At 44.7% G+C, this 26732-nt stretch overlaps 1 protein-coding gene across 7 annotated transcripts; it reads right to left on the bottom strand.

Annotated features, from left to right (window-relative positions):
• Window positions 1–1932: 1932 nt before the first annotated feature.
• On the bottom strand, window positions 1933–26274 carry ENPP5 (ectonucleotide pyrophosphatase/phosphodiesterase family member 5). 7 transcript variants are annotated; one of them, XM_033937334.1, is made up of 4 exons: window positions 25820–26274; window positions 18447–19310; window positions 15034–15210; window positions 1933–3026 (listed from the first exon to the last, which is right to left on the bottom strand). In XM_033937334.1, the coding sequence occupies exons 2-4, from the start codon at window positions 19273–19275 to the stop codon at window positions 2644–2646; spliced, it is 1389 nt and encodes a 462-aa protein (XP_033793225.1). In that variant the 5' UTR covers window positions 19276–19310; window positions 25820–26274; the 3' UTR covers window positions 1933–2643. The 7 variants fall into 7 exon arrangements, with proteins under 7 accessions (XP_033793225.1, XP_033793229.1, XP_033793231.1 ...); XM_033937338.1 differs by having other exon boundaries at window positions 25973–26274; XM_033937340.1 differs by lacking the exon at window positions 25820–26274 and adding an exon at window positions 25772–25800.
• Between the last annotated feature and the right edge of the window lie 458 nt (window positions 26275–26732).

Genomic DNA, 26732 nt, shown 5'->3' with positions numbered 1-26732 from the left:
GATTATGATAAACCTACCGAGGGCCTCAAAATAGTACCTGGCGGGCCGCATGTGGTCCCCAGGCCGCGAGTTTGAGACCAGTTCTAATCTAAATGAGGTCTCACCAGAGTCTTATACAGGGGCATCAATACCTCCTTTTTCCTACTGGCCATACCTTTCCCTAGGCACCCTAGCATCTTTCAAACTTTCACCGTCACCTTTTCAACCTGTTTGGCCACCTTAAGATCATTACTTACAATTACACCCAAGTCCCGCTCTTCTGTCGTGCACATAAGCTCTTCACTCCCTAAACTGTACCATTCCCTTGGGTTTTTGCAGCCCAAATGCATGACCTTGCATTTCTTAGCATTAAATTTTAGCTGCCAAATTTCAGACCATTCTTCAAGCTTCACTACATCTTTCTTCATGTTATTCATACCATCCAGGGTGTCTACTCTATTGCAGATTTTGATATCGTCCTCAAAGAGGTATAGTCTCTTCCTGCATTAAAATACAGAACTTCAGCTCAGAAGCTATTATAGAAATACTAGTCTTTAAGCCCGTTACATTAACGGGTTCTAGAATAGATGTGTCTGTCTGTGTTTCTTTATCTCTCTCTCCTTGGCCGCTGTCTGTATCCTTCTGTCTCCCCCTCCCCCCTGAGCAAAGCTGTCTGCCTCCAGCACCCACCTCCCCCCAAATGTCTCTCCATGGGCCTCTTCTGTCTTCCCCCCAGAGCAAAGCTGTCTGTCCCCTTTCCCTATCTCTCCATGGCCCCTTCTGTCTCCCCCAGCACACCCCTCCCCCCAAAGCAGCCCCCTATCCCTGTCTCTCCATGGCCCCTTCTGTCTTCCCCCCCAGAGCAAAGCTGTTTGCCCCAAGCACACCCCTCCCCCCAAAGCAGCCCCTTTTCCCTCTCGCTGACTCTCTCTCTGGCCCCCTTTCTATGTCTGTCTTTCTTTCTGTCTCCCTCCCTCCCGCTGTCTGTCTGTCATTTTTCCCCATTTCCCTGTGCAGCAGCATTTCCATCCCACTTCCCTATGCAGCAGCAACAGCATTTCCCTCCTATCCCCCCCTTTCCTGTGTAGAAGCAGTAGCAGCATTTTCCCCCACTCCCCCTTTCCCTTTTCTTACCTTATCTTCCCTGCTCCGTTCGGCCCCTCCCCCTTCTTTTACTGCCGTTGTCGATCCGGCCTGCTCCTGACCCTCCCACCGCTGACAAACCTCGGGACTCCAGCCGCGTAGGCAGCACTTTAAACACGCTGCTTCGTGGCCTTCAACTGGCGATTTCCTCTGCCGCGTCTGTCTCCGATGATGTCATCAGAGACGCGGCAGAGGAAATCGGCAGAGAAGGGCGCGAAGCAGTGTGTTTATAGTGTTGCCTACGTCGCTGGAGTCAGGAGGCGACGGAGAGGGCAGGGGGTGCTAGCAGCAGGCAGTGGTGGAGAGCAGGGAAGGGCGCGCATGTAACTTGTCTTGCCTCGCGTGAGGCCAGACCGTAAGCCGCGCATGCGCACTTCCTATGTGTGCTACAGCTCACGGAAAACGGACGCACGCATAGGAAGTGCGCATGCGCGGCTTACCGTTTTATTATATTAGATAGTTAAACTATACTATTAGTATCATGCACAATCAGAGCTGCAAAATAGGTACTGTATTTGGTTTATCCAGATTCAAGATGGCTCCGTATGCAACACCTGCCACACTATACCTGGAAAGGTGTCATCTAATATATTTAAATCTTCAGTTAATCAAAATGTTTTAATCTATCTCAATAGTATTTCAATTTGCAAATGCATTAATCAAGTCATATCATACGCCATGATTTGAAAAATAAATTTTTAAAAATTTGCTATTAACAAAACTTCTCCCTCTCTCTCCAAAGCCCAGACAACCACAAGCTATCCGTGTACAACCAGTTCACTGCAGGCATAAAGTGCTATTGGAGCATGATTGAGCTTTTCTAAAAAGAACTTTATTTTTGCATGGTTGTTCCTCTAAAATTGTACAAACTTATCACTAATAGGTGTTTCTCTAGTTTGTTAACTATCATTTTAACTTATTGTGTATGATTAAATAAAGTGCATCTAATTACTAGAAATAAGTGCAGAAAAAAATAGAGTCGCTATCTAGTGAATGAAACTCTCATTGCTGCTGGCTATCTTAGGAAAAAATCCAAGAGCCCATACTCAATCTAGTGTCTTACAGTCAACTGACACATTCTTATTACAGATCCAATTCATTCATTTTTCTCCCATTCTGCACCCAGAGCAGTGGTGCCTTCTTGGTCGGGGCACTGGCAATTCTCCTCTCCGCCCCATGCCTCTTAACTCCAACATCTTCAACCTGCTGCTCGTGCCGGCCTCAGCTCCCCCTCTGAAGTCACTTCCTGATTTTATGCTGCTTGTCCTTAATAATGGGGTAGGGGTGGGGAAGGAGCAGGGGGGTGGAGAGGAAGGCAGCGAGGCACCACCAAGCTGGGCGCCTCCTACCCTCCCTATGCTACTGACCCAGAGGGAAGAATCCTAGCTTGGTCAGGCCTTTCATTTCAAACTTTTTACCTGAATTTCGTTTTCCTGAATCATCAGTTTCATTTTTTTTTTTTTTTTAAAGCTACTTTTTAGCTCTGAAGCTATCATGGGTGCATGCCAATCTGAACTAGACTCAGACATCCAACAAGGGCTGGGTGATTTCAGGGTGTTCTACTTCTGGGGCAGACATCTGGCTGCGAGTTACATGCTTGATAAAAATAAGCAGAAACGCTAAGGCAAGAACACTCCCAAGGAACACTCCTACAAAGGAAGCATAGGACTCTGGGTCCACGTAATTGCTCAGAAACGGAGGATCTGTGCTTGCAAGGAGATCCTGCACCTGGCTGAGAGAGCCGTTATTTGGCAATGGCTGGATATCCAGGAGGTGGCACAGCAGTGGGTACAAGTCTGTTAAATTCATGGCTTCTTTAGTGACATTTCTTTTAAAGGCGGGACCATGGGCCAACAAGAGCGGATGCATATTTGGCTCGGTGTTATCATAACCATGGTTACCTTCTGGAAGTAAAGCAGAATGAATACATGTTAGAAAGAAAACAAGCACGCTGAAATTACATATAATACTCCCAGTACCATTTTTAACAGTAGCTAGTAAAGAATGGCAGATATAAAGAGCAAAATAGCCCATACTTCCTGACACTCTGTGAAAGTTTTCCCCGTTTAGGGTTGCAACTGCTCCAAGAAACTGGACATTTTCTGACCCTAAAATGGGAACAAATCTATTTTCAATCAGATGATGAAGTTAGGTCAGACAATCAAATCATTGCTACTTGCAAATCTAATAGCTTAGCTGGTTAGCAACATCCTTTTCTGACTTATTACTGTTTCTGTGGGACTAATCAAAGCAGTTTATATACACTACTAGTCTTTAAGCCCGTTACATTAACGGGTGCTAGAGACTCCTCTTCCTGTATAAAGTTTTTTTTAGTTTTTTTTTTCATTTTAGGCTTCCTCCCCCTCCCTTTCCCCTTCCCGTCCCACCTTTCGCTTTTTCAACCCCCTTGCATTTCCCTTTGCACGGTCTCCCTCGTGCTGTGATCTTGCTTCATCCACTCCTTCTCCTGCTTGGGCCACTGGAGCAGAGAAGACAGGGCGGAGGGGGATGCCGGCCCGGGCCGGCGGAGAGGAGCTAGGCGGCTGGAGGAGCAGCAGCAGCCGCTGCTGCTGATCGCAGCCTCCGTCCCACCTTCACCTACCTGGATTTGCTTTTTTTTTCTTATAGTTTTCTTCACCGATCCTTTTGTTTCTTGCATTGCATCGGGAAGGTGGAGAGCGGCCTGCAAGGTTCGCTACAGCGTCTGGCGAACCTCAGCAGGCCACTTTGAAGAGGACCGGCAGCGGGAGGGAGGAGTCGCTGGCACACGCGCCTCCAGCTAGCGCAGGCACCTTGAGGACTGGCACAGAAGCACACCTCACGCCACCAGGACTCACGGACTTTCGACAGCGCATGCGCGCTCTAGGGTTTTATTATTATAGATATTCTATATGCAGGTACAGTAAAACCTTGGATTGCGAGTAACTTGGTGTGCGAGTGTTTTGCAAGACGAGCAAAACACTTGATAAAATTTTAACTTAACAAGCATTGTCTAGCAATACGAGCACGTTGACGTATGCCACATACAAGCATGCACAACTTATGCGCATCGCTGAATGCAGCACATGCATCACAATTGAGTATAATATAAGCGCGACACAAGCACACACAACATATGCGTGTCGCATCTCTAAGCGCCGCACAAGCATCGCAACTGAGAACAATATAAGCGCGGCACAAGCAAGCACAACAATGCAGTATTTTGTATTAAAGTTTTTGGGTTGTGGAACAAATCATCTGAATTTCCATTATTTCCTATGGGGAAATTCGCTTTGACATACGAGTGCTTTGGATTACAAGCATGATTCCAGAATGAATTATGCTCGCAAACCAAGGTTTTACTGTACTTTTTTTTTCTGTCCCTAGTAAGCTCACAATCTAAGTTCTATACCTGGGGAATGGAGGATTAAGTGACTTGCTCAGGATCACAAGGAGCTGCAGTGGGAACTGATCCCAGCTCCCCACTAACCAGTAGGCTACTCACCCACTCTACAAGAATTGTGCTCCCTTCTCTGGTCTTGCACAAATCCAATCAAAAAATCCACTTTGTAAGGCACTTTTAAATCTTAACTATGGATGCTCTTGATCACAACCTTGCTGGTTTTATGTATTGTCTTAATGTCCTTCAGATTTGTCTTGACTTGCTTGTGAGCTCCATATTGTAAGGAGGGGAGGTATGTCCTAGTAGTTTTTAGCAGCCTCAGGACTAGAGGTCTGCACGGGAACAAGGATCGCAGGAATCCCGCGGGTCCCGCGGGGTTCCCATGGGAATCCCCCCCTAACCCACGGGGCTCCCACGGAGACCCCCCTCTGGCTCACGGGACTCCCACGGGGACCCCCCTCTAGCCAACGGGACTCCCATGGGGATGGAAGGCTTTGGAAGCAGGGTTCGTCCATATAATATAATGGACATGTCAGCCTTAGTAAAAGAGGGGTTTATAAGTTAATTACCTGAACAGAAAACAAAAAAAGGGTTCCACCAAAGAGATTCCACAAGGAAAACAGCAGTGCAAACACAAAAGAAACTGGAATTGATGATCCTGTCAGAAGTAATTGCTGCTTTTCATGGGGATGGGCGGGGATGGAGGTAATTCCTTGCGGGGATGGGTGGGGATGGAGAGGATCCTGATGGGGACGGGTAGGATTTCTATCCCCGTGCAACTCTCTACTCAGGACCCTGAGATTGTGAGTTCGAGCAAGTTACCCAGCCCTCCATTGCCTCAGGTTCACCAATCAGACTGTGAGCCTGCTGGGACAGATAGGGAACATACTTAAAAGTACTTGATTACTATTCAAGGTATTGTAAACCACTTTGGGTGAATCTCTTCATGAAAAGGCTACTTCTATTATTTTTTCATTTCTATAGCACTGAAAGGTGTATATAGTACTGTACATTTAACAAATAATAGACAGTCCCTTCTCAGAAGAGCTTACAATCTAATTTGGACAGACAGACAGGACATATAGGAGTTGGGTTAATAAATCCCAATAAATATGTATTGGTATCTTGCTGCATTTGTCTAGCAACCCTATGGAAATAAATAGCAGTAGTATTAGTAACTCTGATAGCAACAGAAAACATTAAACATTAACCCAGTTTCCCTGCCAGAGGATTACCAGACTTGGCATCAGCATGGTGGGTCCAAGCTATGAAGCAGCACAAGAAAAGGACAGGTCAGACAGTGGGAGGGGGAATTACTGAAGAACACAGGCAGCAGATGAGGGTGTCCTGGAGGGGGGCAGGGAAATAGAAAGAAGAGAGAACTGTACAAGAGGAAAAGGAAAACAGAGACTGATAAAATCTTTGAAGAAACTAAAACATGAAGTAACAAGTGATGGCCAGTAGAAAAAGTAATTTTAATACACTCAACTAAAATTATATTGAATGCAAGTCGTTATAAGTCCATGTGAGATAGTAAATTGTATCATCTTACTGGCACAACAGTCAGGGAACACAAATTTAATCCATACCCATATTGATTAGGTTTTTCACTAGACAAAACCCATACAATTTCACAGGAAAATATGCTAACCTAAAACAAAATCCAGGAAATATATAAGAGGACTACCAAAACTAAATATTCTACAAAATAATTAAAAAATATATTTTAAGATAAATGGAAACTGTTATCAGAAACCATTCTTTGATCACCATAAAAAGCAAGGTTCTGTGTCTTGGACCTCTCAAATGAATTAAGGTCCCTGAAACGTCAATGGGTTTCTCATTTAAAGTAAGTCAAAATAAACATAATACCACAACAGTTCAAAAATAGTATAAAGTCGACCAAAAAAAAAAAAATATCAAACTGTCAGAAATCAATTTCATTTAATATAACAAACTTATCATCAAAAATAAGGAATAAAACAAGAAAAAAGCTTATCTAGCCTCAATGTGCTCCTCTTGACAAAGCTTCACCGTGGGTTCAACAGAGCTCTGCAAACATGGCAGACCACTTGCTCTGATCAACAGCCAATGAAGAGAGAGTTGGCATTCCATCTTAGATCCACCATGTTTACAAGCTGAACTGCAGCTTAACCAGATTCCGTTTAAGTTTTGGGTTCTTGATGAAGTAAGAAGAGATTCCGAAATGGAGCTCTGTTGAACCCATGGTGGAGCTTTTTTAAAATTATTTTGTAGAATATTTAATTTTGATAGTCCTCTTATATATTTCGTGGATTTTGTTTTGGGTTAGTACATTGATTAAGCAGCATTACTGCTTTAAGTGGCAGCCTCATCTCTAATCGCTCTTTGTCTTGGAAACAAAAGTTAGGGGTTAGAGGAAGATGAAAAGCTCTTAATAGACAATGGTTTTGGTTGCTACTACTACAACTACTACTACTATTTATAATTTCTATAGCAGTGAAAAGTGTACACAGTGCTGTACATTCAACACGCAACAGACAGTCCCCTGCTCTGAAGAGCTTACAATCTACTTTGGACAGACAGGACATATAGGGGGTTTGGGGAGTTTCTTACAGAGGATGGACATACAGTAGGTAATTTTATGGTGAGTGGGAGTTAAGAATTGAAAGCAGTATCAAATAAAATGGGCTTTTAGCTTTGATTTGAATACTGCTAGAGACTGCTGCGCTTGACGTAAAGACTCAGGCAGTTTGTGCCAGGCATACAGTGCAGCAAGATAGAAGGGACAAAGTCTGGAGTAGGCAGTGGTGGAGAAGAGCACAGATAGGAGGGACTTGTCCAATGAATGGAGTTCGCAGGTGGGAGCACAGTGGGAGAGAAGTTGAAGGGCTGCAATGAATACACCTGTAGGTCAGTAAGAGGAGTTTGAACTGTATTCAGAAATGGATTGGGAGGGATGACAATGGAAGAGAGAGCGCTAAGTAGGTGGGTGGGAATCAGATCAGAGGAGCAGGCAATGGGTTTGGAGGAGAGAAGATGTGAAACTTCCTCTTAAGAACATAAGAACTGCCGCTGCTGGGTCAGACCAGTGGTCCATTGTGCCCAGCAGTCTGCTCTCACGGCGGACCTTAGGTCAAAGACCAGTACCTACGTAAGTTCTGGTTTAGCAGGAACCTGTCCAACTTTGTCTTGAATCCCTGGAGGGTGGTTTCCCCTATAACAGCCTCCGGAAGAGCGTTCCAGTTTTCTACCACTCTCTGGGTGAAGAAGAACTTTCTTACGTTTGTACGGAATTTATCCCCTTTTAACTTTAGCGAGTGCCCTCTCGTTCTCCCTACCTTGGAGAGGGTGAACAACCTGTCTTTATCTACTAAGTCTATTCCCTTCATTATCTTGAATATTTCAATCATGTCCCCTCTCAGTCTCCTCTTTTCAAGGGAGAAGAGGACCAGTTTCTCTAATCTCTCACTGTACAGCAACTCCTCCAGCCCCTTAACTATTTTAGTCGCTCTTCTCTGGACCCTTTCGAATAGTACTGTGTCCTTCTTCATGTATGGTGATTAGTGCTGGACGCAGTATTCCAGGTAAGGGCGTACAAAGGCCTGGTACAGCGGCATGATAATCTTCTCCAATCTGTTTGTGATCCCCTTCTTAATCATTCCTAGCATTCTGTTCGCTCTTTTCGCCGCTGCTTGTGTGGACAGCTTCATCGACTTGTCGACCAGTACTCCCAAGTCTCTTTCCTGGAGGGTATCTCCGAGTACTGCATCGGATATCCTGTATTCGTGAATAAGATTTTTGTAACCGACATGCATCACCTTACACTTATCCACATTAAACCTCATTTGCCATGTCACGGCCCATGAAGCCATGTCTCGAGCATGTTTATGTCACGTTGCAGGTCTTCGCAATTCTTGTGTCTTCACTACTCTGAATAACTTCATATCGTCCGCAAATTTTACCAGTGATTTCAGAAAATATGCTAAACAAAAACAAAATCCAGGAAACATAAGAGGACTATCAAAACTAAATATTCTATAAAATAATTCAAAAATATATTTTTATGATAAATGGAAACTCTCAGTTACCAGAAAGCAGTTACTTACCGTAACAGGTGTTATCCAGGGACAGCAGGCAGATATTCTCACATGTGGGTGACGTCACCAACGGTGCCCTGGTACGGACACTTTAAAAGTGCATTGCCACTTTAATACTTTCAGAAAGTTCGCAATAGCCCGCACCGCGCATGAGCGAGTGCCTTCCTGCTAAAAAGCCAACCAGGGGAAGTAGGTGGGTTGTGAGACTATCTGCCTGCTGTCCCTGGATAACACCTGTTATGGTAAGTAACTGCTTTATCCCAGGACAAGCAGGCAGCATATTCTCACATGTCATAGTCCATGGTGTCCAGATATTGTTTATTATACTTTGAGTTAGCCTCCTACTGTACTGAGAGATCTTTTCCCATTTGTCAAATAAACTTTGAAAAAGAGAGTTTTTTGGTGGGAGAAGGTGCTCGAGGTTGAGAACCCTTGCAAGAATTTGAGGCATTAGAATCATCAGCATCAGTGTCAGATGAAGAGGGATTGGGCTCAGAGTCCTCCTGCAAGTCAGAGACTTTTAACATCGAAGGGGAACAGTGCTTAGATCGGTGCTGTTCTGGTGTCGGGGTTTCAGTGTGTTTCCTCTTGCAAGAGACTTTACCCGACTTGACGGGACTTTTATCCGAATGCCTGGATGAGGACGTGTGACATTGCGCAGATTGAGACTGATACTGAGAAAATCGATGCTTCATTGTCGAAGGTGGCAAGCTTGACATCTGCGAGGCTTCCTTACGATGCACCGATGTAGTGTCGACGGTGCCCATGGTTCTGGGTGCATCGGTGCCTGTGGTTCTGGGTGCATGCTCAGGCTGGACTGGCACTGGAGGAGTCAGTGTGATGAATAACAGTTGAAAATGGTCTCCAAGATCCTCGTGAAGCAAAGCATCAATCTTTTGCTTCAAAGTGAGCACTGGTACAGGGGGCTTTGTTGCTGGTACCAAAGGGGCTGTGACATGTTCCGGCAAGGAAGATGCCAATGTTGAGGCATTCCTCAATAAAGGAACTGGTCGCTTTCGGGACTTGTGCGAGGTCGGCATGACTAGGCTCGATGTCTTTGTGATCTGCGTCCCTGATGGGGAAGGGGAAGGCTTCTTAGCCAGCTTACCCAAAAAGATGGTATACTGCAACACCGGGGTCAGTATTGGTGCTTCTATCAATGTCAAAGTATTCGGTATCGGCGCCTTCAATGTCGATGTAGTTGGTGTTGAAGCAGGCTCGCCTTCCATGATGACACTGAAAAGCTTCTGCTGCTGCAAAATTCAATTTTTAATAGTCCTCTTTTGCAGAGAAGAGCAGTGCTTGCACGTTTGGATACGGTGCTTGGGACCCAAACACTGGAGGCACCAGCTGTGAGGGTCAGTGAGAGATGTAATGTGAGCACAGCGACTGCACTTTTTGAAACCCGTCAGCGGGCATGACATGGACGAAACACTGCAGTAAGCCAAATTGAACTCGATGGCTGAGGTGGACGAGAAGGCCCTGCCGGGGCAAAACCCGCAGACGGTAAAAATAAAGTAATTTTTTAAAGTTTTATTTTTAAAAAAAAGGAAAAAGAAATAAAAGGAAATATGACTAGAAGGGTCAAAAACTGCAAGAGCAGGAAGGCAAAAAAAATATCAACAGCTGTTGAAACGCGACTTCTTAGCTCCATGGAAACTAGGAAACTAAGATACTGAGGAACATGCGCGATGCGGGCTGTCACAAACTTTCTGAAAGTCTTAAAGTGTCAATGCACTTTTAAAGTGTCCGTAGCGGGGCTCCGTTGGTGACGTCACCCACATGTGAGAATATGCTGCCTGCTTATCCTGGAATAAACCATGCTTCGATCACCAGGCAGTGGCCATTCTGGTGCGTAGGGATGGTGGAGCGCAGCTGGAGATTGCATGATATTGTAAGGGTGAGAAACCTGGAAGTGTAAGAATCAGAGGGGTCATCAGCATAGATGCTGAAGTCACCAAGGATGAGGGAAGGAGATGAGAGTTCAAGAAAAAAGGAGAGCCAGGAATCAAAGTCAGTGAGGAAGGAAGAGAGGGACTTTTCAGGGAGTCAATAAATGACTACTATTCGGAGAGGTAGAGGAGCAAATAGAGTGGACTTCAAAGGAAGGAGAGCAATGAGATTGAGGAGGAAGAAGGGGTCGATATCTACACGATGGTGAGAGTACTAGTCCAACACCACCTTCACGACTAACTGGGTGAGATGTATGTGAGAAAAAATAGCCTCTGACACAAGGCGGTAGCTGATGCAGAGTCTTTGGGACAGATCCAGGTTTCAGTTAGTGCTAGCAGGTGGAGAGTTCAAGACACAAAGAGGTCATGGATAAAGGTAAGTTTATTGGAGACAGAGCAAGCATTCCACAGGGTGCATAAGAAAGGGAGAGAAGAGGAAGAGGAGGAGAACAGAAATAAGATTAGTTACATTGTGGTGTGACCTATATGAATGGTGTGTGGGCTGGAGAGTTAATTTGTTTGGCAGTGACATTCTAGCATATAGTATGCTCATAAACTGTTGACAGGGCACAGCACTCCAGAGGAAAAAAAGTCACCTTGAAATCCCTCAGAGGTCAAATGGTTCATACTCACTGGCTGAACCAGCAGTCTGTTCAAACATCATTTTATTTATCTGATTTTTTTAACCTATCATCCCAAAGGAACTCAGAATGGGTTACAAATCAGGTACTCATACAATTTCCCTATCTGCCCCTGGAGGCTCACAGTCTATCTAATGTACCTGGGGCAGTGGAGGATTAAGTGACTTGTCCAGGATCACAAGGAGCAGCATGGGATTTGAACCTACAACCTCAGGGCATTGAGGCTGTAGTTCTTAACCACTATACCACACTCTACTCCCATATTTTTATATTGTACTTATTTTAAAGTGAAAGGAACAGGGTCATTTTGAGGGGCAGGGAAAAGTACAATGCATGCATGCTGAGGAAGGGTTCTTAAAAACCTAAGAACTATCACATTGGTAAAGACCAAAAGGTCTATCAAATCCAGTGTCCGTTCAATGGTGGCCAAACTAGGTCATGAGTATCTGGTAGGTTCTCAACAAATGGATAGACTCTATGCTGTATACCCCAGGGATAACCATTGGCTTTCTGCAAGTTTATGGATAGTTTATGGCTCTTTCCTCCAGGAACTTTTCAAAACATTTTAAATCCAGCGATTTTAGCTGCTTTTACCATATTTTCTGGTAACAAATTTCAGAGCTTAATTATACCTTATCTATAGTATTTTTTCATTCTTTCTCTGGTTTATTTTAAATCGAGGCATGTCTTATTGTTTTTGTACTTTTTGAAAGAGTAAACAACCGATTCACATTTACCTGGTCTCCTCTATTCAGGATTTTTTTAGACCTCTATTGTCTTTCTCCTCAGCCATCTCTTCTTCAAGCTGGAGATCCCTAACCTCTATATAGTCTTCCTCATAGAGGCAGGGCCAATGTTAGGGGAGGGCAAACAGGGCAGCTACCCTGGGTCCCACAGTTCTAAAGGGCCCCCGTGGTCTGGACTTCTCTTCCCATTTTGTCCTTCTCGCTTGCTTCCCCTCTCACATTCCTTTGGTCTCATGATGTTGCCACAAGAACTCATGGCAGCCATTTTCTTCAGCCGCTCTGCATGAGGCAGGAGTTAGGAAGATTGCTCCTGCCCCGGTTCACCGCTGGATCACCGGGGCGTGCAAGGTAGGCCTTTGGAAAATCTGAAGGCAGGCCTGGGAGAAGCCTGCAACAAGTCCACGAGGGGCCTGCAACAAGTCCAGGAGGGTGTGTGTGGGGGTGCACAGTTGGATGACTCAAATATAAACCAGGACCCTCTTTTTGGGCCATTTCTTTGGCCCCAAAATCTTGGTTCATATTCAAGTATATACAGTACATTTGGTTTGGTCTTCCAAGATGAAATTATTAAGCAATATCCATGCTAGGTATGGATTCTTAACCTCTGCATCGGTACCTTCTCTTTTTTTATTTATTTATATTTTTACTAAGCACTTCCTTATTTTATCACAGCCTCCCTTCTGAAAGTAAAATGCTAATGCAATAGTTTTCCTTAGTTTCCTCCCTCATTAAGTTAAATTTGATTGCACTTCACTCTCTCGCCCCAAATCCTAGTCTACTGGTCTAAAATAGCTCAACTTCTTAGTTCTTGGACCAGCTGTTCTATTTATTTCATGTAGAAGCATCACCTCACCGGCATATCCCGTTCTTCCACTTTCCCTATTTCCTCCTACCCTGCCTGCTTCTCTTTAATGTATGTCTATTTTGGCAAAGTCAGCATGTCTGAAATGCAGGATTTCAGCTCTCTGTACTGAACTCCACCCAAGCTTTTACTGTCAGTGGTACTCTAGAGATACAGATGGGTATAAAAACTAAGGTGGTTCATCTTCTTGGCCATTTTGTACTTTATTTTTGTTGTGTTTTTTGCTTCTTCTGATTTTAAAGGTTTTACTTTTCCATGTTGTGACAAACCCAATGCCAGCCCTGGTTTTGTCCCAGTAGAATTAAGAAAAAAACAAAAAACACATGTACCCTGACCAGCAGAGCTGACCAAGTTAATCATAAACACCCTAAGTCAGCTGCCTCGGTGAGTGAAGGGGAACAAGTTATTGAACTGAACAGTGATAACTGGCAGAGAGACCCTTATATAAAAATAAACCCACCGCAAAGTTGGCAGCCTCAGAATAGAGAGCTTAGGAAAAAGCACATAAAGGTCTTTAGGGTGTGCTGAGTCCCACCCCCCTTCCCAGGAAGGTTTGGGTGTGGTGCTGTAGAACATAAATAGAAAGCCATGAGCCAGGAGGAGAGGAAGGAGAATAGGGAGTTGAGGAGTCCACTTGCCGCTTAGCAAGGCAGTGAGGTGGAGATGGCAGAAGAGGGTGAACAGACCCTGCTTCAACCTCCTGCAAGTTTAGAGGAAGTAGAGGAAATGGCTACCTGAAATTACCACAGCCAGCAGACATGGAGGAGGGTTCATAGAGCTTTGAAAGAGTGAACCTGTTTCCTCTTGTTTTGTTGTTTTTTTTGGGGGGGGGGGGGAGAATTCTGAAAGAGAGAGTATTTCAAGATAGTGAGCTAAGTGTTAATGCTCACTGAGAACTTGCGCCCTAAACTGGAACAGTGGACTCAGTGGAACAGACAAGAACATTATGTGAAGAGGAAGATGTGATCTGTGTTTGTTTGTTCATTGGCATTGTTTCCTTTTTTCCTGGTTGCTAGGATTGTTGTAAAGCAATGCTGAACACAAAAAGAAAAACATTTTACCAGCTAAGGATGGACTGTGAATGTTTTAGGAACCAGCTCTGTATATTACAACTGGGAATGGCAAAGTTTTTGGTTTTTTAATTAAACTGTGGCTTTTTTAATTTTTCCTTCCTACCTGTTGGATTGAACTTTGAAAAACTGTTGTGAGGAAAGAGAATCTGGTTGTTTGATCGCAAAGGGTGGGTCTGTTAAGCAGATGGCTTATGCTACCTTTAGCAAAGGTTTACCAGATTCCAAGACCTAGTGGTCTGTTGAGTTCAAAGCCACCTGCAGTGCAGGCCACAGGTATTACAGGTGCCAGAAGAATATAATTCATTTTGCTGTTGTTTCTTTGTGATGAAATGTTTTGGACTGCAAAATTACAATTAGAGTACATGTTGCCCTGATGAAGAGAACTTTAGAGTCAGAAAGCCCAGGGGTAAGGGGAGAGTTTAAGCTTTCTGTAAATAAACAGGGGAAGAGCATTTTGTTTTTCTTTCTTCTTTTCTCTGCCGAGTGCGGGTTTGATTTACTTTGAACTGTGCCCATTCTAGGGGCTATAACAAAAATTACAGAACTAAAGTTTGCAACTGAAATCTTTTTGATTATTTTGGTACATAATTGAAGACTACCTGAAGGGTTCCTTTTTCCTAGAGAAGGCACACCTAGATCCGAGCCAGTCGCTGTTAGCACCACCCACTGGCCTATGCAGGGGCGTAGCACGTGACAATATCCTTTCTTCCCTCCTCCTTCTTTCAGACAAAGCACCACCCACTGGCCTACGCAGGGGCGTAGCACGCGGCAATGCCCTTTCTTCCCTCCTCCTTTCAGACAATCTCCAACTTCAATTTCTTTATTCACCCCAGACTTTTTTCTACGCAGGCTGGCTGCAGAGACAGCCCCAGGCAAAAGCAATGGCATCTTTTCCTGGGTCCTAACTACAGGCCTCTCTCTTCCTAGACCTAGTACAACCATACTGGCAGTGCCATACTGGGTTCTAACCAGCTGTCTTAAATAAGTTATGATGTCTGGATATATTTCGATATGGTTAAAGTGTTTTCTAAAAGTTATTTCAAGGAACTTTCCTTGGCAATACTAGAGACAATTAAAATAATTACGGTACTTTCCTGAGCACATTACATTTTCCCTTGAGATTATGATTTCTTTTTAAATACTGTTGATCATGAAGCAAGAGGCATAAATACTTACCCAAGTATCCGCCAGACCTACTCTGCAGAATTGTCCACCCCAGGTCAGCCACAGCTAGGATTGGCTGAATTCTGCTGTTGTGAATATAGTGAAATCTTTCAGGAATATCCTCCTTTTTATAAACAGTCATATTTGGGTGTGCATTGGCCAAAGCTTCATATACATCCTCAAGTTTACCTGTTGAATCAATAAGAGAATTACAAAATAATACATTAGAATACAGTATAAGATAATAAGAATAGCCATGCTGGGTCAGACCAATAGTCTATTTAGCTAAGTATCTTATTTTCACAGTGGCCAATCCAGGTCACAAGTACCTGGCAGAAGCCTAAATAGCAGCAACATCCCTTGCTACCGATCGCAGGGCAAGAAATGTCTTCCCCCATGTCTGTCTCAATAGCAGACTATGGACTAGTCCTCCAGGAACGTGTCCAAACTTTTTTTTAAACCCAGTTACGTTAACTGCTGTTATTAGATCCTGGTGGCAAGTGGAAAAATATTTACTCCTATTGGTTTTAAAGCATTGCCCTGTAACTTCATTGAGTGTCCCCTAGTCTTTGTAGTTTTTGATAAGAGTTAAAAAAAAAAAAAAAAAAAATCAATTCACTTGTACCCATTCATTTACCGTAAATACTCGAATATAGGCTGAGATTTTTGGGTCCAAAAAATGGCCCAAAAATAGGGGCCTCGTCCTATATTTGGGTCATCACCCAGTGACCACCCGACCCCCTCCTAGACTTGTTGCAGGTCTCTGCCAGCCTGCTATATGACCTGGTAGGCAGGGACAGGAGGGATCCCTCCCATCTTCCATCCGATTCTAACAATTTTTTTACCCCCCCCCCTCACTCCACATACCTTTTTGAATCCCTGGTGGTCCAGCGGTGTATGGGCAGGAGCGAGCTTTTCACACACCTGACCCGCGCTGAGCCCCTCCCTCCTTGGATGGCTGCCTCATATCGCGCAGCCAGCGGCACACAGGAGCAAGCTTTTTGAGCTCCCGCATGGCCCTGCACCGCTCCCCATCTTCAGTGGCACTTGTTGCAAGGACATGTCAGCGGCTCTTTCACGCTGCATGTGGCTGACCCAGAAACCTTCTCTCCGATGTCAGAGGGAAGGCTTGTGCGTCAGCCACATGCAGTGTGTGAACCGCTGCACGCATGTCCCTGCAACAAGTGCCACTGAAGGCAGAAGGAGCAGCCCAGCTTGACGGTCCTGAAGGAAGCGAGTACGGCTCGAGCAAGTAAAGGAGAGAGGGGACATGATCTTGGACAAAGGGGGGGGACATAAGAGGGAGGGAATAGAAAGGGAATTATTGGGCATGAGTGTGTGAGTGAGAGGGAAAGAGATGGTGCACATGGGGAAAGGAAGAAAGAGGAAAATTGGACTTAGAGAGAGGGAGGAGTGAGGTAGAGATGCATGGAGAATAGAAGGATGAGGGAAATGTTGGATATGGTGGTGGAGAGGGAACAGAGAGACAGATTGAAGGGGAGGCAAGGGAAATGAATGTTGGACATAGTGATGGAGGGAGAGATGTGAAATGGTGCTGGAGACGGGTGATAGAAGGAGAAATGGGCATGGGGCCGGTGGGCAGTGGTAAAAAAATACTGCACATGATCCAAGGGATGAGAGAGGAAGAAATGTTGGATGTGGCAGTAGAGGGGGGCGGGGAGATACACCATGGATCTCTCTCTCTCTTTTCCCCACTCCCTTTGCAGCAAGGGAGGGAATGAGAGACAGATGGACAGTGAAAGAGAGAGAGGGGGGGGAGACAAGTTGCCAAAAGGGGTGGAGGAGAGAGGAAGAAAGTTGGACTCATGGAGGGACAGAGAGATGTTGATTGGGTGAATGGAATGAGATCCGGAGGAGAGGAAACGTGCAGGAAGCAGAAAGAAAGAAATATTGGATGCACAGTCAGAAGGAGTGCAACCAGAGACTCATGAAATCGCCAAAGGTAGGAAAAATGATTTTATTTTCAATTTAGTAATCAAAATGTGTCAGTTTTGAGAATTTATATCAGCTGTCTATATTTTGTACTATATTTGTCTATTTTTCTATAGTTGTTACTGAGGTGACATTGCATATTTTAGTCATCTGCCTTGACCTCTTTGAAAACCCCCCAAATATAAATGATATTAATAAGATTATATTGTGTGTATATGAAAAATGGATGGAAGAAATTGCATTACAATTAGTACTATTATTATGGGGGGTGGGGTCAGGGGCAGAAAGTGGGCGGAGGAACTCGGTTGATATTTGTTAGACTTAGGGGGTACTTGGCTTGAAGAAGTTGAGAAACTCTGCTTTATAGACTGGTGCATAGCTCTGGAATCTGCACTCAACTGTGGGTGTGAGTATTTACACTAACCAAAACAAGGGAGGGGGTGGGGTTCCCCACATTCTGTAAGAGTGCACACATTTTAAAGGAACACACTTGACCCACTCATGTCCCTTCCATTGTTATGCCCCCTTTTCAGATCCACATGGAAACACTTAGGCATTATTCAGTGGCAAAGTAAGGGGGAATGGACCACCCCGGGCATCATCTTGGTGAGTGCACAACCCATCCTCCTCTCTGCCATACCCACTCCTTCCCTCCTGCCATGCGCCACCTGCTTCCCTTCCCCTGTACCTCTGTAAAGTTCCTAGTACAAGCAGCAATCCCCAAGCTGCTGTCATGCCAGCGTCGGATCTTCCTCTGATGTCACTTCCTAGACCCATGCCTAGGAAGTGACATCAGAGGAAGAGCCAACACTGGTGCAGCTTGGGGGTTGCTGCTCACGCCAGGAACGTTGCAGAGGTACGGGAGAAGGGAAGTGGCATGTGCATGGTAGGAGGGGAGGGGGCGGCGCAGCCCCCCAGGCACCTCTCACTCTTGCTATGCCACTAGCGCTATTCTATAACGGTGTAGTCAAGTGTAGTTCTGTGTGAATCTGCTGTTTGGGGACCATTTCAGTGCCATGCCAAAATATTGCGTAGCACTAGCAACCATTAATAGAATTCCCTAGTAAATATCTTCAACCTATTGATTCATGAGTTTGATTTGCATGTAGTGGAGTGAGTGAATGCAACTTTGTCTCATGCATATTCATTCCGGGCACTCTGAAAACCTGACCAGGTTTGGGAAACAATGACCTATTGGATAAAGCAAGATTTCAATAAAATATAAATAATGCATGGACATAACCCATATCACTGTAATCTACCTAGAGGAATATCTCAAAAGCATTACCTTAGTTTGCAAAAGTGCCAATTACTACATTTATATACCATCTGTTTGAGATGCAAACAGTCACAAAGATACATGGAGGTACAAATCCCTCAGCAAAATATGGAACATAAGAGGTATGCAATACCACCATTGCCCTCAAGGCCATTTATCAGTTTCTTAGGAATTTCAAAATCCTGTTTCCTACCTTCTTTTGGCAAAATGGCTACTGTAGGACTACGGTCCACCAGTGTATAGAGATTTTCATCCACGTAGTTATCAAGTTCTATGACTCTGTCAGAAGAACACTGTTCCATCCCATGGTCACTGGTGACTATAAGATTCACTGTATCCCACAACCCTGCTTTTTTCATTTCAGCCACCAGGTAGCCTAGCTTCTCGTCAACCTCTTTAATCACTTTACTCATGAAAGGGTTATCTGGTCCCAACAAATGAGCCGAGTCGTCAGGTTCTTCCCAGTAAAGAAGGCCCAGATTTATAGGTTCATTTGATGTAAACCATTCAATCAGTTTGGCAACTCTATATTCAAATGAAACAAGCTCATTGTAAGGCAGATAGAAGGAGGGATAGACCCCACTTATGTTCACATCTGATCCAGGCCACATAGCTACACCACTTTTATGTCCTTCATTCTGGTTAGTGATCCAAATCGGAACAGCTTCTTCCCAAAACTCTGAATCATAGATGTCCAGCGTATCCATGGAAAATGTTTTGTTAAGCACTGGATCATACATTTCATTGGCAACAATGCCATGGTTCTCTGCATAGAGACCTGTCACCATGCTATAATGATTAGGATAGGTTTTTGTGATAAATACATTAGAAACCTGTTTCACATAAACTCCATCTTCTATGAGTCTGTGAAAATTGAGTGTTGGAAATTTATAGATGTAATCCCATCGAAAACCATCAAAAGAAACGAGCAGAACCTCGGAAGGGTCTAGCTGAAGGCAGAATGTGACTGTAAATGTCAGAGTGCACAACGTGAAGAACTTCTTGTAGGGATTCAACACCATGCTGTTAGTTTTCCACCCAGGTATATGTTCAAAGCCTGTATGGCAGAAAAGCAGAGAATGAGGAAATGGTTCAGTTGAGATTAACTTCAAAAGTATGTATTTGTCTGGCAGCAGAGTGCAGTGAAGCTTGGGAAAAGCATCACCCTCGTTTTCTATACAGCGGTTCACTGTGACTTACATAACAAGCTTACATAGTCCAGTGTTCTCCCCAGAAATTTTTTCCAGCCGGGTGACATGAAAAAGTAGCCGGGTGGGGCGGGGCAGGAAATTTGGTAGTGGGGAAAATTAAATGTATACTATTTTAATTAATTAATTATTATTATTTTCCAATGCTCGATATGACTTCCTTTTTTAAGGTTTGACACTTGTGCCAGAATATTTTTACTAAATTTAAGAAGTATCCAATTCTAGAAGTGAATAATTAGATATTCACCCTCTTTCAAATGGTATAGAGATTTAAAAAAAGGGAAATGCATTAATGAAGTCATTAGGTTCAGTCTAACCATTTATTTCTGCATGAATTTAAACAACTAAAAAAAAAGATAAATATAGCTCATCCAGTCATACAAAAAATGGCTGTACAACACCTCTAATAATGTTTTGATCACTAGGTTCCTTCCTGAGGTCTCACTGAGGATATGAAATAGATGCTATCCCCACTTCCAGACTTCTTCCACATATAATTTATGGAGAGGTGTTACTGAGCCTTGAAGGACACCTGTGTGATTGATCTTTATCTGCTTCTTTTTTATTTTGCTATAGTGCAAAGTAAGAGCTAGGGCAAAACAGTATAGGTAAAGATGCAGGTAATAATTAGCAATGTATTAAAAATATTTTATTTTGATTTGCTTATAATGTCATTTGAAAGCTGCTTGATGATAATACAACTTTAATTTAATTCTTTATAATGTGTGTGTCTTTGTGTTGGGGGGACAACACCTACGTCAACAGTAAAGTTAGAATAGGGTCATTAAATCCAGTGGTGTACCTAGTATATATGACAGCCAGTGCTAATCATTTTTTAACCCCCTCTCCTCTATATAAAAAAAGATATTTTTAGTAATAATCCATGAGTTACACAATAAGGGTGCATCTAGGAAAAGGCAGCATCTTAAACACTGCAGTGAGCACTAGAACACCAACACACGCATTGTAAAACTAAACAAACCAGATCCTACACAGTCAATTGATCCTGTAGTCGATGCTAACAGAAAGCCATGTCCTTTTCATACACACAGAACACAGATACACCCTCGCCCAATATGGAATAATCACAAACTAAAAATAGAAATATGTAGAAACCAGACTCTTAATACAATGCAACACCACAGAAACAGTGACACATGTCCCCTAATACTGTGCAAAATATAAAGACAGTAGATGTAAATTTGAAAAAAAACTTCTACATAACAGTCACCACTTTACAAATTAACAAATAGAAATAAAACAAATAATGAGAAATATGAAAATACCATTTTATTGGACTAATCCATTTTTCAATTAGCTTTCAGAGGCCAAATCTTTCTTTAAGACAGTACAGTAAACAGCTGCTATGGTATCCTGTCCTGATCTGAGGAAAGGGGTTTAGTCCCCCCCCCCAAATTGCCTTATTTCCATTTCCTATTGATAAATTTTAATCAATACAGTTACAATACTACTTGATTCTACGTAAAGCAAAAAAAATATTTTTTTTCTACCTTTTGTCGTTTCTGCTTTAGTCATCTTCTCTTCACTCTCTTCTTTCTATTCAGCATTTGTCCTCGCTCCCTTCCAGGCAACATCTGTCCTCTCTCTTTGCCCCTTCCACCCAGCCTCTACCCTCTCTCTATCCCTTCCATCTACTGTCCACCCTATATCTGCCCCTTGCATCCACTGTCCACCCTTTCTGCCTTTTCCATCCAGTGTCTGCTCTCTCTCTGTTCCATATGGTATCTTTCCTCTTTCTATGTCTCTTCAGTAAACTCTATATCCTGTGCCCTTTCTCTCCTTTGTACATGATTTATTTCAGCTTCAACCCCTCTCTATTTTTTGTCTCCACCCCTCCCCTATGCTCTGGCATCTCTCTCTTCTCCTTTCCTTCCTTCCTTGCCACTCTACCCCATGGTCTGACATCTCTATCTCCTTCCCTTCTCCCCCCCCTCCAGTATCTGCCTCTCTCTTTCTCTCCGTCTTTCTTCTGTGAGGAGATCATGTTGATCTTGAACACTGAATAATTCTTCCATATTCCCCATATCACTGTACTGTAGTCTGGTCCAGCAGACTGCTTTGGCACTATTACATGGGTAATAGTAAATTCATTATGCATCAGCTTTCCACACAGAATGCCACAAGTCTCTATTTCTTGTGCTGTGTTTACATCTGCCAGCAGCAGAAATTTGTGAGATAGATCCCTTGGCAATACTACACTTCGGAGCCCTTTGACCATCTGGTTCTATATGGCTGCAGGCTTTAAAGCTCTGTTTACTGGAGGAGACTGTCCAGCATACATAGTTGCATCACTCTTAAGGATCTGATCAGAGATTACATTAGACAAGGTGGTATTTTTAGGCAAGGAAAAACAGGACATGTTCTCCTCAATCTGCTCAGATGCCCTTTAATGTTCGTCTGATCTCGGGCTAAATCTTGCCTCCTGAGCTAATCTTCAAAGGAGAGCGGAGTGAGAGCCATATCGGCAGTGAGATCCGTTTTGGGCCGCATGTTGTGCAGGGCTGGACTAAGGCAAGTTGTAAGCTTCCTTCCATCGCTGACCTATCTTCCATAAGTCAGCAACGGAGGGAAGCTTACAACTCGCTGCTCTTGCTTGCTTCGGGCCTTCCTCGTTGCCGGGTCCTGCCTTTACGGAAACAGAAAGTAAGCAGGACCCGGCAGCGAGGAAAGCCCGAAGCAAGCAAGAGCAAGTTGTAAGCTGACCTGTCTCCTATAGCGAACCCATGCTCCAGGGCGTGTGCATGCCGACTTCCCTTCTCTTCCCCCCTCGGGACGTGACTTCCGGTTTCGGAGGGAAGCGGCATGCACGTTAGAGCCCCGCCGGGGAGCATGGGTTCAAGTTGCTTGCTGGCGTTAAAAACTAAAAAAAAAATGTCAGGCTCCTGCGATTCAGGCTGTGCCGAGTCAGCCCAGTAAATCTCTAAGCCGGTGAGAAGGTTTTTGGTTTTTTTTTAATGTTGAGCAGAAGGCAGCAGCAGCAGCAGGATTGCGATCGAGATTACAGCCGGGCGCTCATCTAAATTAGCTGGGCGGAGCGCCCGGCTGAAAGGCCCTGGGGAGAACACTGCACATCAACCGCATTAAACATGTGAGACATAGGACAACTAAGGAACTTCTTCCGTCACATGCGCTACCCAAATCATTGATACATCAAAATCGAGACTGCAACTTCAGTCTAAAGGCAAGCCCAAACCCCGCACCAGGGTGGGGCTCTGGATTCATCTGCTGTGACTAAAGGAAAGAAAATTATCAGGTAAGGACATAATTTTACCTTCTTTGCCATCAACAGCAGATGAAGCCAGAGACTAGTGGGATGTACAAAAGCAGTCCAAACGTAGGGAGGAAAATAAACAAGTGAACTGAAAACCTGCCCTGCAGCACATGTCTAAGGAGATACGACACCCAGAGAATAACCCCTCTAGCCCATGTAAGCAGGAGCAATCTTTGCCTAAGAGAGCACCATGCTGCAGAAAACCCCAGGTACAGTGTCCCTCCACGAATAGTATGAGTGCAAAGCAGCCTGCTAATGCGATCACCAGGCTTCAAATAACCTCCTGTGGAATGCAACCATCATGTCTGGCAACGGTCCTTGGCTAATGGCAAACCCCATAAGCCTCATTATAAACCAGACCTAATTCCCTCAGAATGTTCTAGGGCAGCCAGCCTGGACTTATGACAAATGAAGATTCCCCATTGGACTGAAGCCCTCTCAAATACCAAATCCCTAGGACACAGGAGGCCACACTGTTGACTCCAGTCAAGAATAATGCCAGAGGAGAGGCAAAGCATCCCCTTGTAACCAGACACTACTCTGTACCTGGGCTATGAAGTGACAAGTGCCTGTCCCAGGGTCCCAAGGAGAAACAGTAACAGCTTCAGACACTGAGGTAGCTTATTCAACCGCCAGTCCATTCCTCCACATGAATGTACCTCAGAGCAATAGCGAGAGCTATCAACTAGCCTGCAATCTTAACTGCCATCTGGCTGGGACCAAACAAGGTACACCAGGCCACAAGTGAAATGGCTCCCCAGCCAAAGCCAACCCATTGCCCATTTGGTAGCAAATAGGGTCAGCCGGTTAGCGGTGGCAAAGGCAGTACTGCTGGAAGTGACGTCCCTCCTCCGAGAGTAGAAATACTGACAGCAGTGGCGACATCAGCTGCAACTGCAGTGACCCTCGATCTGCGGCGGAAGGGAAGGGCTTTGAGCAACCACCCTTAGGGCCTCCTACCGCCCGCAGCTGCCTGACCCGGCTGCAAGCCTGTGGGCATCCGCTGCTACAGCTGAAGCAGCTTCTGCTTCCCTACGCGGGAAAGGAGTAAAAATACTCCCCATACTGGTGCCTCCCTGAAGAGAACAGCAACCCCTATAACTCCACACCCATAGCCCAAGTGAGCTTATGGAACTGAAATATCCAAGTTCTTCAGGAGGAGAGGGGAAAAGGGACCTGGGAGCCCAGGTGATGCCCCCCCTCCCCCCAAGGTAGGCACTGTACAGCTCATATCCTGCAGCTCAAATGTGGCCTGAGTCCCAGGAATCGGCCTTCCACTGTGACCTGAGCCACAGGAGAATTTCTCAACTGAGGCCTGAGCCACATGAAACTCACCCATCCGAGGCCTAAAGCCCAGGAACATGCCCAGGAGCATTTCTCAACTGAGGCCTAAAGCCCCAGGAACATGTTTCTTTACATGAGGCCTAAGCCAAGTACTCACGTGCTCCTGCACTACCGGAAGGCAAAGGGAGAAGTGTTAGTGTTCCAGCCAAAGGGAACTGTGCTTGGACCCATGGTCAGGCTTTTCTTCTTATGGGAAAGGACCCTCTGATCACATCAGCTTCTTCATCTTCTCTCCACCGGCTGGGAGGGTGGGGAAGGGACCTGGGTGGGCTCAGATGTTGCCCCTAAAGTTGGCTCAGGATGGCCAACACCCTAGGCTCTACTGAAGCTGCAGCAACAGAAGCCTTCTGTCCTCAGTAGCCTAAACCAGGAACCAGAAGATAGCAGCCATTTTTCAGATCTAGGAAACGTGCAGGTAGCTGCAGCCAAGCCTGGCTGAAATCCACTGCAGAATTCAGGAGCTGTGAGAAACCCATCCTCAACCTTCTGGAGATAGAGTATACTGATTGGCCAGGTGGACATGCATCCAAAATATATCTGAGGTTAATTCAGTACTCTCTATCCCCTCCTGCTGGCTGATGGGCATAATCCCACTAGTCTCTGGATTCATCTGCTGTTGATAACAAGGAAAATCATATTGCGGGCCGGATGTGGACCGCGGGCCGTACTTTGGAGACTCCTGCTTTAGAATAAAGTAGTATTGTAGCTGCATTGATAAAATTTATAAATAGAAATCCTCAGGGGGAGGGGGCAGCTCCTGGGAGTGCTTGTAAGTATGATTTTTACTGTGTTTTGATTATGTATGATTTCATATGTTGTTCTCTAATAAAAGCTGTATAAAAAATAAAGTACATACATGTAGGTAGGACAGACCAGTTTGTTACAGTCCCTTGGAGGTGAGGGGCCAGGTCAGGTTGAATTGGGAAAAAAGGGCCGCTAGACTACCAGGGATTTCAGGGGCCAGTGCAGAGAGCTGTGTTGGGGTGCACCATGGCTTGTGGTTTGCTTTTGTATTTTTTAATATCACTCTTTCTGTCGATGCATAAGCAAATGACTCAGGAAGGGAATACTGTCACAATTATAACATAGCAATAGCTTACTTGGTCAATGATTACTGTATCCCCGTGAGTAATTTCAGAAGCTTCTGGAGTTAAAAACTAACTTGTGACTTTCTACATTGGCCTTAGACTTTACAAATAGGCTTTAGAGAAATTGGAGTCTGTCCTAATTTTTTGCACTGCGTCTGATTCTCTTCTAACACAAACTCTGCAGCTGATGAGGAGGAGGAGGGGGGGGGGCAACTTATCTCCCTGCACCTTTGAGAGGGCAAGAGTAAGAAAAATGCCTTAGGGCGAAAAAAAAAAAAAGACGGGAAAATGGGGAGTGTAGCTGATTGGGGTCAAGTTTGAGAGGTGAGCCATATGGTCACCGAAAATATTCCGCAAATAATAAACCGAAAATATAGATGTCTGGCATCCTCCCTTGTTTTCTATCAATAAGCATATTATATTACCTATACAATAAATCCCAAGGTCAAATGATCACCGTCCAGTAAGCTTACTAGTTTAAACCAAGCAGCGCTCGCTTTTTCAGGAGAGATTCCTGCGTGTGCTTCAAAAACTTAAAGGGCATAGCGCACTCAACCTGCAGTACAAAGCGCCTAGCAATAACAACCTGCTAGCCAGCAAACTCCCCGCCCCGTGCGCTGCAGCTTTCACTTACATTAAGCGGAACGATAAATACACGCGTCCAGGTTCGCTTGACGGAGGGGGCGGAGCCTGCAGCTCAGCGCACGCGCAGTTCCTAGCCCCCTTCAATGTGTGGTGGTAAAGTGCGCCCTGGCAGTATTTCGAGGTTTCCGGGGAAGGCGCTTACGCGAGCTGGAGACGTTTTCTTTTAGTAACCCAGAGTAAAAGAACCCCTCTGAAATAAACAAGCGGCGTGCTGGAGCTGACGGGACATCGCCCTATTCTGTCTTTCCGCGAGTTTCACACCGGAGCCGTTGAGTTGTGCGTGGGTTTGGCCGCGTGACACCCACGGAGCACAAGAAGAATTCAATCCTTATTTAGTTGTCGATGCTTCAGTTAGGTCTCAGCTACTGGCCCAAAAACACGTTAGCTGGCGCCTAATTGAGCTCATGCGCATGGTTGGTGACCTCACTGTGCGTGGCTACTAGATGCTGTCACTTAGCATTCAGTTGTCAGGGGAGTATACATGAGGGCGTGTCACCAAGCAATGCACGCAGTAGAATGCCGGTGCGGTAGTACAGTATCAATTGGGCGCACGATTGTGCTCAGGCAGGCTACTGACTTGCCCATAAGTTAGTGCATCTAACTTTGCACTAATATTCTGTCAAAACTTATTTTGCTGTTGGGGGCCGATACAAAAAGCTAGGGCTTACAGAAGCACATGGCAAAATGGCAGACTGTGTTCAATTTTATGGCCAAGTGATATAAAGAAGTGTTTCTTGCAGAATGGTGCACAGCCTTAAAATGAATGGTATTGAGGCTATTAGCTACTTGGCCGCAGAGAAGGCTACAGAAGACTAAGGCACTAGGTCTGAGGAGATACAGAAAAACTAATTAATTCTTATGCAGTTGGGTCTGAGAAGATATAACGCCAGGGTTGGGGTTTT

Source organism: Geotrypetes seraphini, chromosome 3 (assembly GCF_902459505.1).
Source record: "Geotrypetes seraphini chromosome 3, aGeoSer1.1, whole genome shotgun sequence".
NCBI classification, from domain to species: Eukaryota; Metazoa; Chordata; class Amphibia; order Gymnophiona; family Dermophiidae; genus Geotrypetes; species Geotrypetes seraphini.
The sequence above is the reverse complement of the archived record's forward strand: the minus strand, read 5'-3'. Positions and strand labels throughout refer to the sequence as shown.